The sequence below is a fragment of the Ptychodera flava genome, chromosome 11 (genome assembly GCF_041260155.1).
Source record: "Ptychodera flava strain L36383 chromosome 11, AS_Pfla_20210202, whole genome shotgun sequence".
NCBI classification, from domain to species: Eukaryota; Metazoa; Hemichordata; class Enteropneusta; family Ptychoderidae; genus Ptychodera; species Ptychodera flava.
Genome location: NC_091938.1, coordinates 25,875,248 through 25,891,553, shown reverse-complemented (window position 1 = coordinate 25,891,553; position 16,306 = coordinate 25,875,248). Strand labels below are relative to the sequence as shown.

The following is a 16,306-nucleotide window of genomic DNA, read 5'->3' as shown; positions in this document are numbered from 1 at the left end:
ATGAAAATGTCATCAACATTCGCATTTGTATAACTTCACATTTGTTTGATATTTTACTTTTCACCCGTCCTTCTTTCATATTCTGGCGTTAGTTCTGATTTATATTTAAATTGTCCCTTGCACTGACCTAGTCGCGTACGTTTTGCTTCCTTTGGCATTATGCCAACGCATGCGCACTCATCTTCGCGTCAACGCAAGGAAAAGTATAATATTACACGAATGCCAAGTTGGCTCTGCAAGGGTGTCTTTTCGAGCAGAGACCCCCCCCAACAGAAACATTGGTTAGGGAGACTGTGCATGCGCACTGGATTGTTTATGAATGCTAATTCGCTGTGAAGTATTGGCTAAGGACATACTGAGGTGCCCGTTCTGTTCTCGTCAGTTGAATTTTCATAAGGCGTCTCGGTGGTGTGTCTGTTCGTCGTCTTAACAACTGTGCAGCTTCAAGAAACACACCTAACTTACAGAATCACTCTAGCATGAACGCTAACAGGTTACGAATTAAAGGTAAGTGAATATCATCGTCGCCTTCACCTCTATATATAAGCGTGTCCTTCATAGATTGTGTTGATCAAAGACGCGAGTTTAAAGTCAAGCGTTCCATACTCTATCCACAGGCGCCCTTGTTTAGATATACCTTGGGCAGCTCCAGTGACACAGTGTCGCGCCGTATATCTAATCACAAGTTACTTTGGCCCAATCACCCGACGACAATACCAAGGGCCCAATCAGCGTCATATAGGAAAAGCGAGATACTTGTAGTTGGAGGCGTTCAACTCCGCCATCATGCCAGCAGATCGTGGCTGGTCAATATAACCATGTACGGGTGTAGCCTAAGCTTACATGGTGGACACACCTTTTTTGTGATCGGTTGACCTATCTTTGTTCGGATGAGGAACCTTATTCATAGAAATAAAAATAGAACGTTGTTTACGCAATTTTGCATCCACCGTTCTCTTTCAAATACAGTCGTCGGAACTGCGCTCAAAGGTCGTATGGGACCCATACGACCAATGCAAACACTGTATCCAAGGTACGATGGTGATTTATGAAAGTTAAAACGGGTCTGTCATAATCTAAATTGTATAATTTAAATGTTGTAGCTATGATGGTGAGGTGCATCAAGATATCGTGCACGAATTACATTGTATGTAAACAAGAAACTCGCACAGGCGTGGTTCCGACGACGGTTTCCCTTTAAGGGAGGGCACGACAGGGTAACTTAAAGTCTGGTCATGGCGTCGGCAGCTTTTAACAACATTACACGACAAGCGTGATTTTATAAATTGCAGCGTCGACATTTTTTCAGGCATGACGTTTTCGAAGGAAATAAACGTCATTTGTAGAACAGAAACAAATACATTCGACTTTTCATGACATTTTAAGGTAGAACGCGCCTCGGGGACAGATATTCGGGCTCTCAAACTTTTGCAATTCTTTTCTGATATACCACTTGTGAGGTTTATTTTAAAGCTCTTGGTGTGAGAAACCTTTTCACCGGCTTAGTTTTTCGACTTTCGGAATTTTTTTCCATTAACACAGGGATGGCGGCCATTTTGAATTTCAAATATCAGTTAACCTTGGGTTATTTGTTTCTCTAGTACCAAAATTTGCACAGTGACCCCCAATTTTTATTATTCATTTAGAAAGAGAATGGTTGTATTGTTCCTCGAGGAAAGTTTGAGCAAAAGTTTAAGTCTTTCACTTTCGAGGCGCATACAACAGTAAGGTTCCAAGGACAAGAAATTGACCTTTTTAAGCTAAAAATTCTCTAGTGAATAAAAGCTCAAAACCCCCGTAAATTATATATTTTCGGAAAGCCTAGATATAGGGGAACATTTTGGTTACCGTAGTGTCACCATTGTTTGCATAACTATCACGTGACAGGTAATTTGCATAACCTTTCAAAAATCGGCTTTCCCTATCTTTTGTTTCAATGCTTTGAAATATAACTCAGAAATGTTTGTGAGTGCAAGCTGTCATAGCGATCTTCCAAAACGTGTCTCAGAATTTTTTTAAACCTCCTAAAACAATTTTTATGCCAGAAAAACTTCCAGAGCGGTTCATTTAATGCCAGTCGATTTCTTTAAATTGTGCTCCAAAATAACCAAGCAAGATATAAAAAATCTGAGACACACTTTGAAAGAGCGTTGTGACGGCTTGCATTCCAGGAAGTTTGAGTCAGATATTTGGAAGAATTGAGACAAAAACATGGGGAAAACAGATTTTTTGAAAGGTTATGCAAATTACCTGTCACGTGATAGTTATGTAAACAATGGTGACACTGTTGTTACCAAAATGTTCCCCTATATCTAGGCTTTCAGAAAATATATAATTTACGGGGGTTCTGAGCTTCTTAACCACTAGAGAATTGTTAGATTAAAAAGGTCGATTTCTTGTCTGGAACCTTAATCTAGATTCCAACTATTTAGGGAGATGTCATCACCTACGGCCCGTGGGTAGGTAGTCGGAGAAATGGTAAAGGCTGTTGAACAAAAGGGGTTACTCAAATCATAGTAAACAAGCAGGGATCACACAGACCTTTCATATGTAATAAGTGTTCTAAGTATCGCCAAACGGGTTATTTTAATGTCAATTTTTCACAAGTGCCCGCATCTGGAGCGGAGGTCCCCTCCTGGCCTCCCCCACCGGTGCACCCACGTATTCACCTCTCTACTAAGGCTGGCTAGTCATCAACCAGAGATATTCAACACTGCAGTGACAACTAAAAACACCGCACCTTAAACTTGTACCAATATGCTTGCCTTTGTTGCATCTCACTGCTGGAGGATATACTGGATGAGTTTCGATTGCATAGATTCCGTGTCTATAAACACGGAAATTTTAAATGTATGTAATGATGTTTGAATGCACAGCTTTAATGTATTGGCTCGGTATCTTATCCTGTATATGAGTTTCTCGCCGTCGGATGGTGGTATAAAAAAGGTCAAGTGTGATTTAGTGTTCTAATTATCACCAAATGACACTGTTTCAATATTACACTCTCATAACATTCAGCTTTGAAGCCACTTGCTTATCAAACAAGCGTCAGACACTTTCATGTTTATAAACATAGAAACATAGAAAATATGAGATATATATGGCAGTTTTTTATAATGTTATTTTGGAATAATATAACAGAAATCAACCGTAAATGTACACAGCAAAAATTGGTCTCTGTGGCAGGCCCTATGCAGGCTCTGATACACGTTGTATGGCGCGTAATGCATGCCAAAATTAACATCCGTTTTCTTACACCACTGACCGAATTTTTCCACTAGTCATCCACATTCGGCTTGCCGATTTCTGAACCCACTCACTGAATTATTCAAGTGGTTAGCGATTTCTGAACCCACTTACTGCATCCTTCACGTGGTCAGCGATTTCTGAACCCACTCACTTACATTCAAGTGGTTAGCGATTTCTGAACCCACTCGCTGAATTCTTCATGTGGTCAGCGATTTCTGAACCCACTCACTGAATTCTTCATGTGGTCAGCGTTTTCTGAACCCACTCGCTGAATTCTTCATGTGGTCAGCGATTTCTGAACCCACTCACTGAATTCTTCATGTGGTCAGCGTTTTCTGAACCCACTCACTTACATTCAAGTGGTTAGCGATTTCTGAACCCACTCGCTGAATTCTTCATGTGGTCAGCGATTTCTGAACCCACTCACTGAATTCTTCATGTGGTCAGCGTTTTCTGAACCCACTCACTGAATTCTTCATGTGGTCAGCGTTTCTGAACCCACTGACTGAATCCTTCAACTGGTTAGCGATTTCTGAACCAAGTCACTGAATTCTTCAAGTACTGAACTCCCTAAGCTCAACTTCATTAGTTTCTACTTATGACACGAAACAAGACCCCTACGTCACACAGCGTCATGCCTACGTCAAATGTCGTCACAAAAATTGTGGTGTCAATTTTTATTAGAATGCTAAGGGGTCGAAATTTACTTTGACCTCTGAGTTTTACGTCGACAACAAGTGCGTTTACGTCAACTAACACACTCTGTCAGTGGATTATTTTTATTTTATTTTTTCTTCCAGGCCTTAAAGCCCCATTATTTTTAACTTTTAACCTTTTTTGTTCGAATTACATGTTATTCCCTTTCATCCATCTTGAAATGTTGTTCAGTGAAGAAATAAGCCAAATTTGTGCTTCTGTATATAGTGACATACAAACGCTAAATACTGCCCGATCGAGTTAGATTGCCGCGCGGGTTTGTTGACAACGCACATGTATACGTCTTGCAGCATGCCTTGCACGAGTGATCGCTCGCATGGAAGTACAGCTCTCGTCATCGTACGGTTTCAGAAAAACGACAATATGGTAATTGAATATCGTAATTTAACTGCCTGTAGCTAGATTTAACTTTACCAAAGGCGATTGAAACCTCTACATTCAGTGTTGATAACTGACTTTGAAATCTTAAATTTCAGCTTCGAATGATCGTGATGACAATAACCTTAACACAGAAGTGATATTTGCAATCAATAGCGTTATTTCACGGTGACCTGTAATTGATTTTGAGACGTACAGTCGTGCAAAATTAATTCAGTCCGGTGATTCTTTTAAAGTGTCTTTACTCTGTACTTGATGGTGAAATAAATTTCTTCTGGTATAATGTCTCGCATTTGTTTTTTTTAACTCGTCGCCACGTGACTTTCTTTTGTTGAAAAAGTGTCCATTTCACAAGTTCTTTTGTTTAAAAGTGTCCGATTTACTAGTAAACCGGACAGTTTTTAACAAAAGAACTGTCCGATTTACTAGTAAATCGGACACTTTAAAACAAAAGAACTTGTAAATCGGACACTTTTTAAACAAAAGAAAGCCAGGTGGTATACAGTAAAATATTCGGTTATGGAAATAAGAGAGCATGGTTAGAACAATGGGCACGAGGCGGAGAGTGGTATAACTAAGTTAAAACAAGGAACATTCCTAGGAAACGATAAAAGGAAATGTTCTTAACGTATTTTAAGATCTTAGAATAGTTAAGTGTCGTATAATAAGAGGCTCTCATCAGCCAACAGTCCCAAAAAATTCCTGGGGCCATGCCGCGCCCTGCCCGGGCAAATGTCCACGGTCGCTGGCTGAATGACCTGCGAATGATTTTATTTTGTTCTCCTCTGTTTAAAAACGTACTGTTACTGTGTTTCAGAGGATACAGAACTTTGGGCAAGTAAATTTACTTTAATGTGTATCCGCGCACTTGTCTTCCTTATAGCTAAAGGCATGATACTTTGTAAATTTAAAGTTCTGAATCTCCATCAAAGATCAGCGGACATTGTCAATATGCAATGATTGTAACGAGAAAAGAGAACAAATCGGAAAAAAGAGGGTGAGAGAAGAGAAAAATTACAAAATAACGGAAAGAATGAAAGAGAAAAAAGAAAAAAATTGTTCATCCTGAGTGGGATTCGAACACACTTGCTGGGGGGGGGGGGGGAAGCATTAATCCACACACCTCATGTTGTTGTATGTTTGAAGCTGCAATTTTGTTTGTATATGTTCTCGAATTCATTTTAGGGGGGCAGTTTGAGTCTCGAAAACGTGAAAATTGAGATCGCCAACACGATTTTATCGGTTGTTTATTATGAAACAGCGATAGGATTTTAGCAAGCGATGTCAGCAATTCAATTGTCAATTGAACACGTGGGTCTAAGGCTAATTATTGAGAACATACTTTTTGTCACACGAGGAAACTCTTTCAACACGAAAGCATACATTTGAGACCATCTGATACAGCAAAATGGTGACATAAGTGTACAATTTGCATTTAATGGCAAGTTATCATGATTGTGTCGATAAGGTGCTTTTTCTTGCTTACCAACACGATCATCGTGTCGATAGCCAGAACGTTATTTGGGGCCTGCCTTACGCATGGACCGAATATTAGGCTACGTCCATGCTTAGCGGTACGCCATAGCTCACTCCGAACGTCTCTAGACTACAGCCTAAGCAAATTGTGCAGATATATGTGTCATGAATTCTTTAAAAAATAAGTAAACAACAGAATCAAACCAAGAGGTTAGTTTGCTGTTGGGCCGGGTGTGCACGGGGACGACTTTGCAGTGAGGCCGGCCGGGATCTCTCTTGTGTTCGAACTTCTAACATGCCTGGGGCGCCATTAATGTTGTGCTCGCATCTAGCCGGTTATTGTACTACGGTAGTCCTTATGAGGATTAGATACCCGTTACGTTTGATATTATTTGGAAATACTTTTAAATTTACTAAGTAAGACTTTTATACTGTATTCAAGATATAATTTGTTCCTTTCTATGCATTTTCAATTACGGCAACGATATGCGAAGTTGATGGGCTGTACATGTATTGCCTATCCTGTACATACAGCGTAGCCCGCCGGCCGTACACCAAACTTCGTTTGAGTAGACAGAGCAGAAGCAGTCCCGTCATTTATTTTCAACGACATTTTCATAATACTGCATAATGGAAGAAACGACTAGTTCAATGATTACGATGGTGAAATATTGAATTTTTATTTATATATGTTTTTCTCTCTCAATTCATTCAGCAAACTTGATCTCCGTACCGTCGGTCACAACGTGCAATGCCTTGCATGAAGCTTACAATCGACTGCCTCCATCCATCGTTACTTTAGCTGTTCAAGACGTTTGTTTGCACGGCTCATTATAGTCGGAAAATCTGTAAACACCTACATATTTATATCTTTCCAGTATTTCGCCGAACTTTTGCGCGTCTTTGGCTGAGTCTCCAGTTTCGATTGACCAGACCTTTTCGAAGAGCATAGGTTTCTATGGACGCCACAGTAAAACAAAACTTGCGTCACAGTCCCTCTATCTATAGAGGGACTGTGCTTGGGTAGATTGACGGTGGTGTCATTACGTTTCGTCTTGTGTGTCAAGAAAGCCTGACTTCTGGTCCGGACAAGAAGTCATTTTTCACTCCTTTTACTGTTCATTGTACACGTTTTGTGAGGCGAACTGGGCATGCGAACCATGCGATTCAGTATCTATTAGATTCATTTTCGGGTCACATCTTACAAGCTTTGATAAAGACCCCCTAGCGTAATGGTCAGCCACCTTAAGAATCCGTGAGTGAATTTGACGGGTCTCTTTTTGAGTGACCGGATTATGATAGAAAAAAATATCAAGTCTGCTGAGGTGCCTAGCGGAATGTAGGCAAGTAGTCAAAGGATTCGGTGAGTTGGTTCAGCAATCGCTGACCACTTGAAGGATTCGGTCAGTGGGTTCAGAAATCGCTAACTTGTTAAAGGATTCAGCGAGTGGGTTCAGAAATCGCTAACCACTTGAATGTCAGTGAGTGGGTTCAGAAATCGCTAACCAGTTGAAGGATTCAGTGAGTGGGTTCAGAAAACGCTGACCACATGAAGAATTCAGTGAGTGGGTTCAGAAAACGCTGACCACATGAAGAATTCAGTGAGTGGGTTCAGAAATCGCTGACCACATGAAGAATTCAGCGAGTGGGTTCAGAAATCGCTAACCACTTGAATGTAAGTGAGTGGGTTCAGAAAACGCTGACCACATGAAGAATTCAGTGAGTGGGTTCAGAAATCGCTGACCACATGAAGAATTCAGTGAGTGGGTTCAGAAATCGCTAACCACTTGAATGTAAGTGAGTGGGTTCAGAAATCGCTGACCACGTGAAGGATGCAGTAAGTGGGTTCAGAAATCGCTAACCACTTGAATAATTCAGTGAGTGGGTTCAGAAATCGGCAAGCCGAATGTGGATGACTAGTGGAAAAATTCGGTCAGTGGTGTAAGAAAACGGATGTTAATTTTGGCATGCATTACGCTCATACACGTTGCTCTGACAGGGGCTGGCACACAGATCTGCGTGATGTCGTCCTGAGCACAAAGTGACGTTGTTCACTTCTGTCTTTCTAGATCTGATTTCCTCAACGTTGTAGAATTCCATGATCCTCGTACAGAATGGCAAATCTAGCCGAAGAGCTGAAGGGATATCACTGCCATTTTACTTGGGCTCTAGAAGACAAGTGCTACAGAACGATCCAGGTACGCTTTTAAGGACATGTTCTTTTCGATCCCAGGATCCTAAGGGACCGTTCAGCTTTTACGGCCGGGGGGGGCCCGGCAAAATCCGGGGGGGGGGGTCATCCTAATATTGGAATCCGCGAAGGGGGGGGGTCATCACTTTTTCACTGGTAGGAAAGGGGGGTCACCACATTTTCAAAAACATAATACCTACAATAATGTTCACTTTATGCCATGGCCATGATCGACCCTCTTTACCGGCGGGCCGCCTTCAGCGGCCCAAGACAATAAATTGACTTTCTGTATTATCCATGACCCTCTTAACGGGCAGACGCCTTTGGCAGCCCCTAGGTTTACTTCGTGCAACGGCCATGATCGACCCTCTTTACCGGCGGGCCACCTTCGGCGGCCCATAACAATAAATTGACTTTATGTAATAGCCCATGACCATCTTAACGGCCGGACGCCTTCAGCGGCCCTGTCCAGTACAGTTTACTTTATACAATGGCCATGATCGACACTCTTTACCGGCGGGCCACCTTTGATAGCCCACTAGAATAAAGTTGACTTTACGTAATGGCCCATGACCTTCTTAACCGGAGGGCTGCCTATGGCGAACCACTCCAATAAAGTTTACTTTATACAATGTCCATGGACATAAGTTGTCTATGGAAATGAAGTTAAAATTGCCTTACAGTCGTCCTAAGTAACAGACGTTTGCATGGATGTGGCTGAGAAGTTTGTGCACTGGCATCTCTGCTACACGAATAAAGTGCGCCGTGTACCGGAGTTCAAATCCAAACCGTGTGGGTAAATTTGACATATGGGTTTTTGTTATTTTTCGGGGGGGGGGGGCATCAAATTTTTTCTTCTGACAAAGGGGGTCATCTTTTTTCACGAAAAATGCAGGGGGGTCTATATTTTTTTGAACACCGGCGACAAGATTTTGCCGCCCCTTCCCCCAGGCCGTAAAAACTGAACGGTCCCTAATATATACCACCTTCTACTTTGTCGAATTCCCTTGGCATTGTCAAAAAACATGAGACATACATCTTCGAGATTTAGGTAGTGTTACGCGCCTCGAAGGGAAAGTGAAAGACTTAAAGTTCTGCCGAAACGTTCCGTGAGGTAACTCTGAACTATTCCCTTTCGAAATCAAGAATACAAACCATTAGTCACCGTGCAAAGTTTAATACTAGAGAAACAAATTATCCAATATTTACAGAAACCTGCAACTGGCCGCCATCCCTGTGTTAACTCTATGGGGGAAAAGCCAATGAAAACGTCAATATCTGTACTCCATGAACTTTAAAATGAGCCCTCACAAGTTGTAGACCAAAAATTTATTGTAACAGAAAAAGAAAAAGTTTTTGAATCAGAAGTTGGCGCGTTATACCTCAAGAGTCTTCGTTTGCCGTCAATTTACAGAGTATAATTTGCATGCATAAACAGTCAAGAGAACCAAATCTTTCTCTGGAATTGCAAAAACATTTTTGCCCTTTTGTCAGTGACGATTAGTTTTTAAAATGAGAGATTGTCTGTCATGCTCCGTCGTCGCCTGTCAACTTCTTTGATATCTTGAAAACCTGTAAGCAACCTGTCCGATCGCTCGATGCGCTTATTCAACAGGATACCCTAGTTTAGAATCATTCACATTATTGTTTAACTTGCATATTCGTATTTTTGGATGATTTTCGTGGAGTGCAATTTATGGAAACAAGTTCTCTGAGACTTTCAAGTCATGCTTTTCAGATTCCCGAGGATAAGCACAATCGGATTTGTTCAAATCACGGCCAAATTTGCATATTGTGTTTTTTTTTCTGTCTTTAATGAAACAAGCTCTGAGAACATGTGCTAAATAGGCGTAACATTTGTTTTGTAGGCTCCCAGTAATTTCGTTCTTATACGTACATAATCATCTTCGCGGAATTTGCTACATGTTTTTGAAGAGTTCACTCCTTTGCAATTTTGCTGAAAAAAACTATTCCCACAAACGACTTGTCCAGCAGCTTCCAACAAAGACATGGGAGCGAGACTTCTGTTGTCCATGGTTCTAGTTTGTCTGGAATGCTTAGTACGCTGATTGTTTCAACTAAAATGTTACATATTATTTTCTCTCTTATACAGAAATTAATGCTGTACATCGACACACATCTACACGATTACCCTGATGAGACACCTGTGCCGGCAAAGGCCTTGAAGGCGTATCTGTTCGTATCAAACGTCAAAGGGAACACCAAACGCCCGACTGACGCCCTAGAATGGCTTGAGAGAGCCCTGCATGATAATAAGCAAGAGCTGGACGCAAATCCTGAAGACGATGGACCTCGAGGGGACGAGGTGGTGCTGCTTGCCGATAAAGCCTGGGTTTTGTTTCAGCATGGCCAGGCGTCAGATGCTAAAGAAATCCTGAGAACTTTGGAGAGTTTTGGCAATCTGTCAGATAAAGCAGAGGCCTACCTGAGTGCCCATCAGGCATTTGCTTTGCAGTGGTTCGGCCCTACAAAATTTGAAAACGCCATTGCATGTTACAAAAAGCATTTAACATTTATCCGGAGAAAGTCTCCTGGATGTTCGCAGATATTCGGCTGCAGTCGAAGAAGGACGATCGTGAACATGACAGCGGCGGACTTTCCCCAGCTGTTAAAAAAGAAGAAAAATCGCTACGAAAACTTCTGCGTCTTCGACCAAACCATGCTCTAGCAAGGGTATTTTTAGGAAGATGTCTGCTCAAGAAAGGGTCCAACGTTGAAGCCACTCACCACTTCGAATTAGCCTTCGAACAGGCGGGTGAAAACACTACCGTGCTGCAGCGTATAGGGGAAGCGCTTGTTAGGAATGGGTATCTGCAGCAAGCGGTTGGCATTCTAGAGAGGGTGTTGTCCATCAACCCTAATTCGTCCTTTGCTCTAGAGCAGCTTGGGATTGTGTACAGGAAGATGTACTTTGAAGATAAAACAAATAACGAACCATTAAACAAAGCCTTGAGTTACTTTAAAAAGGCCGTTGAAAACGATGAAAGCAACTTTGCGGCAAAATGTGATATAGCTTTCATATATTCATTGCTCAAGAAGCTCGAAGAGGCTCGAATAATGTATTACGACCTCACGCAAACTGAAGACTTGCGCGATAAAGCATGCGCACACTTCAATTTTGGAAAATTTCTCGAGATCAATGGCGAGTCTCATGGAGATACCATGGAACAATATAGACAGGCCATGCAAGCTGACAGAGAATCGTTATTTGCTGCTGATGCTGGGAAACGATTGCTCAATCTGTTGAAGAAAAGATTGGATCAAGATAGAAATGATGTAGATGCCCTAGAGTTCATGGGGTGGTTGTATGAGACAACCAACCACACGGAAAGTGCATGCTTCTATTATGAGAAGGCGTATAACCTGAAAGATTCCGAATCATCGCTTCAAGATTTGGTAACGAAGTTGGCTCATTTGTTCCTGCAATCCGAAAATGTCGAAAAGGCAGAAGAATTTGTCAATAAGATACGGAAATACGACCAGCAGGCACATTTAGATATGAAAGGGCGACTTCATTGCTTAAAAGGATCGATTCACAAAATTGGTCAGGATATGAAACAAGCGAGGAAAGAGTTTTCACGAGCAGTTGGCCTTGGTAGTTTTGAGGGATTAAAGAACCTTCTTGAAATATTGACGTCTTGTGCCGAGGAAGAAATATTCGAACGAGTTTGGTTCGAGGACTGTGCAAAAGTCATGCGACTTCTGAGGTTGAAATTTGCAGAGTGTGATCGCGGCTCGGAAAACGAGGAAGGTCGACAACATCAGGCTCTGCAGGATGAGTTTACTCGCATTCTATCTCGGCACGAAAAGCGTCTACACGATCTGTGCGGCAGGTTCATTGAAATGCTCAGCTATGATGTGGACGACATTGCTAAAAGTAAAGTGGTCGATGTGGTACTGGAAGCGAGGAATTCCCTTGATAGGGTAATGGTGGACTTCCAAAGTCATCATTATCCATCACTAAACCCGAAGAAACATCGCTGTACCTTTTTTTACCTGCAAAAAGACGAAGACATCGAAATCCGCTTACATCGTAAGCTAGAGAGTCACCAACCTGAAGGGTATCAATGGGTTCGCTTCCGAGGTAAATTCCCGGAACTATTCGATTTCTTAGTCTCCCTGCAGCCATGCAAAAACACAGATAATGAAAGGTTAGTGTTTCTATTTGAGATTACCAACCAGCATAAGCACAGAAAGGAACTAAGTCTACAAGAAGAGATTACTATAGGACGTCACAAGCATCAGGTGAATTTGATAGATCTGGCGAAGTGGTCTGCTATCACCGCTGTTAACACAGTCAGGCAGTTCACGAAATATATGTCGTAAGACCCCTTAAATTGTCCCCTTGACCGCTTCACCACCGAGGAGTGGCCCAAACCTATCGCTGTCGATGTTATTTATGAACCTGGTCAAGGGGAATTGACGGTGACCAGGTAACAATAACAAGGCAAACGCTCAAGGAAATCACCTACAAAACAAATGAACAAGCTGACAAGACCTTATACCTGCCTGTTTCATACGATATTTAACACAACCAAGTTGTTGTATTTTAAAGTGGGCAGTCTTCATTGATACCAAACTACTAGTAGTATTTTCAGATAGCTGACAATGTTGACAAGCTAAACTATAGGTGTTTCATCATGCTATGAGGAGAAGAAGAACTCGCAATTGACATACAAAACTAAAGAGTTGAAAAAATTCATCAAAAGACTCAGCTACTCACCCTTCAAGTACGTCACTGTTCACTGTCAGTCACGTCATCACTTCATCAGGTCTACCATTTGCCATCATCGTTCAATATTTAAAAACGTCATCACTTGGACACGACGTCATCAATTCTGGTGTTCCATTCTTTACTGTCATCCTTTCGCATGACGTCATCACTTTGGGTGGTTCCTTGTTCACTGATACCCTTTCATCATGACTTCGGATGGCGATCCACTGTTTCGCTGCCGTCATTCATGAAGTAGTTCGCCATCAGAAGTCGCAGCCGTGAAATAGATATTATTCATTGCATGTGTCGATAAGAAGCACATTATCTCCATGGCAACATGATAAAAAACCGGACAGTCGATACACACAGTGTGTTGTGTGATGAGAAATAACAATGTCAAGTGTTTAAACATAACGTGAAGATTTTACAAGTTTTGGGTGTTAAAAAGTGCTGTAAAACGATATATAGTTCTGTTGACTTAGTATTTAAAGTTAAAATTTGTGTGTTTGAATGAACTTCAGATTGATTCTATTATCATACTCAATTTGATAATACGATCCTTGACATGCAAAACACGTCACCGATGAAATGTTCGAAAAACTCTTACCTTAGATGATTCGAGCTGTAATATGTTATCCAGGAGTGGGTATATGTTGCGTAAAGCCGTCACCTCGACAGTGAACCACTTTCAATTTCTGTGGGTTTCTACCTTTTATAGATCCCAAGACAACTACAGATCTTGCCGAGTCTAATTTTTTCCTAATCACTGTATATTGATATATCGATGGTATTGAAGTTTGTGATATGTCAATTTAATTAGAAGAAGGAATGGTTTGGATTTGGCCCATGGCACGAGATTAGCTTTGATGCACCCCTCGGTTTTTTTTCAAAAATTGTAAATTCCATTTAGAATAATATAGCCATATGTACACTTTGTAATAGTAATGTAACGTTTATTCATATACATATCTTTTCAGCTTGTACGGTGCAATTCAGATCAGTACCACAACTCAGTGTGTGAAACACACGTCGTTTGTACAATAGTTATTAATGGCTGGGGTATCACAGCAATATCTTAGAGTCCAACCAATTCATTAATTGCACTAAACCAGAATGTGGTACCAATCTGAAATGCAGTGTATAATAGATATGAAGGTTTATTTATAGCACTAAGTGAAATATTGTGTGATGTTAACAGTCACGAGTTTTATCAGAGTTTGTTAAGAATACTTTGGTAGCTGACTGATAAAAGCGTAGACAAGTACTTACTGTCTTACTAATACACAAGACTTCCGTTGTTAAAATAAGAGAAACGGATAAAAATGAAACATGAAGATAACGGTCACCGTTTATCAAAACACAATAATCCGATAACAGCTCAAATCGTGGTTGACACCTGCTTAATATTTATGACACTGATTATTCGTGTCGTTTGGTCATGGATCTATAAAGCTGTTCATAGTGTCTGGCAATTGATGTAGAACATCTCTTTTGAAATGTCGAGCGTTCCTTCGCATCTTCCCATGAAATTTAGTATTACTGTGCCTTCTTGGAAAACCAGCATGTCTTCTGATTGTTGCCTGCTCAGTAATAGTTTGAGAGCAAATGACACATTTTACACAAAGCAATATTTGCACTGCTAGCCCTCATCTGAGTGCAACAAATGACCTCAAATGTTGAGTTTGTCCTTGATATGATGTGTCCCTGAAAGAAGTTTCTGTAATCGGAATATGAATGTTTTGATTAACCGAGATTAAGCAAAACATTAATTAACGTAGACTACACGTCAGGGACAGATATTCAGACCCTAAAACGTTTCCAATTCTTTTCTGGTCTACCGCTTGTAGGGGCTTTTTAAGGTCCTAGGAGCAAGTACATTTTTCACGTTATTGAATAAAAAATTCTCCATAGAGTTAGAACACGGATAGCGGCCATGTTGAATTTAAAATATGGTTAAATATTAGGTTATTTGTTTCTCTAGTACCGGAATTTGCACAGTGACCCCTGATTTTGGGATCTGGCCGAGCGGTTTTGACTGATTCGCTAGGTGACCGGATGCGTACGTTGTGAATTAGAATTCAATCGAAAATTTACCGAATTGATTTGTCAAGGGAATGGTTGAAGGTATCGCTAAGGAATATTTGAGCAAACGTTTGTCGAGGCGTGCACTGAATGGTGTCAGTTAATGGCTTAATGGTTTAGTCCAATTTATCGAATATACTTGAAATTAATAAAATGTTTGCACTCAATTTAATTAGGTGTCTTGGCAGCTTTTGATTGTATTTTTTACGTTTTTGGTTTGTCTGTGGCCGAAAATTATACTGTCGGTTTATTCATCAATTTTATGGTAAATATACAAGCTAGTGTATTTGCATGCATAACAGACGATTGGTAACAATGTTACGTCTGAATTCACAGTTATTTTTGAATTGTAGATATGACGAAGAGATTTGTACAAATATTACTCGCCACAGTCACTCTCATATTAATAGGATCAAATGGCGATGCAACAGTTATTATATGGCACAGTGACTGGGCTGCTGGGCCCACTGTCAGAGGATAGTACGCTGGTCTGGAGACCTTTGAATCGTGCAGAGGAGCAGACAACAGCACGCCCCTGTGTTTGTCTCTTGCTGAGAAGCAGTGAGTACCTCATCCTGTAGGCTTGTTGAACGATGAGTGAAAATACAAGAAAAGAGGATGTTATCATCAACAGATGGTGATTACTTCTTTGCATTATGTTAAAACCTTCATTTAAGCAATAATGTAACCCCCCTCCCGGCCAATAATAAACGAAAGCAAACTTTACACGCCATGTACGAGACGAGGCTGAGTACATTATGGAGTTCAGAGTTTGCGTTATAGTTTATAGTTTTGACGATGCCGGTGAATTTGTAGACGTAGAAAACATCTTGGGCCATAAATGCTGGTTAATATGGATACATGATCAGTAACAATCTGAGCGATGACATCACAAAATTCACTATGTTGACAATAGTCCTACAAAGCTATAGTATAATACAGAGAAATGATTGTTTTCCATCCTAAAAGGACGTGTAGGCTTGACATTGTATTGCATGTCTGAATTTATGTTGATATGCATCAGTCACACATATTTTACAACTTAGAATAATAATACATATGGTTTTCAGTCATTATCTATCAGAGAATACAAATATTGTATTTGATATTGAGTAAGTTGTATTTAGCACGAGACGAGATTTAGCACTCTATTAAGCTTAATTTGAGAACTAAACGTAGCAAAATAAAAGCATTTACGAATGTTTAAATATCGGCACACATGTACATTTTATATACCGATAGACGTATGTATGTATGTATGTATGTATGTATGTATGTATGTATGTATGTATGTATGTATGTATGACTATCTATCTGTTTGTTGCTTGTTGTGCACTTATTTGTACGCATATTGATGGATGGATGCATAGGCGTGTGTGTGATGTTTGCATTCGAAAGTACGTATAAGTCATGAGCTGAAACTGCGATATCCACAGATTTATATCTTAGTTTAATTATTACTAACATTAGAACAATTG

General features: G+C 40.6%; 1 protein-coding gene across 2 annotated transcripts; it reads left to right on the top strand.

Moving 5' to 3' along the window:
* Positions 1-186: 186 nt before the first annotated feature.
* Positions 187-16,032, top strand: LOC139143932 (uncharacterized protein aq_1088-like). 2 transcript variants are annotated; one of them, XM_070714551.1, is made up of 3 exons: positions 187-507; positions 7,890-8,018; positions 10,125-16,032. In XM_070714551.1, exon 3 carries the CDS (start codon positions 10,523-10,525, stop codon positions 12,356-12,358), a length of 1,836 nt encoding a protein of 611 aa, XP_070570652.1. In that variant the 5' UTR covers positions 187-507; positions 7,890-8,018; positions 10,125-10,522; the 3' UTR covers positions 12,359-16,032. The 2 variants fall into 2 exon arrangements, with proteins under 2 accessions (XP_070570652.1, XP_070570653.1); XM_070714552.1 differs by lacking the exon at positions 7,890-8,018 and having other exon boundaries at positions 193-507.
* Positions 16,033-16,306: the final 274 nt, after the last annotated feature.

Coding starts and splice junctions, on each gene's coding strand:
- LOC139143932 (XM_070714551.1), top strand. CDS start 10,523: ATGTTACAAAAAGCATTTAACATTTATCCGGAGAAAGTCTCCTGGATG.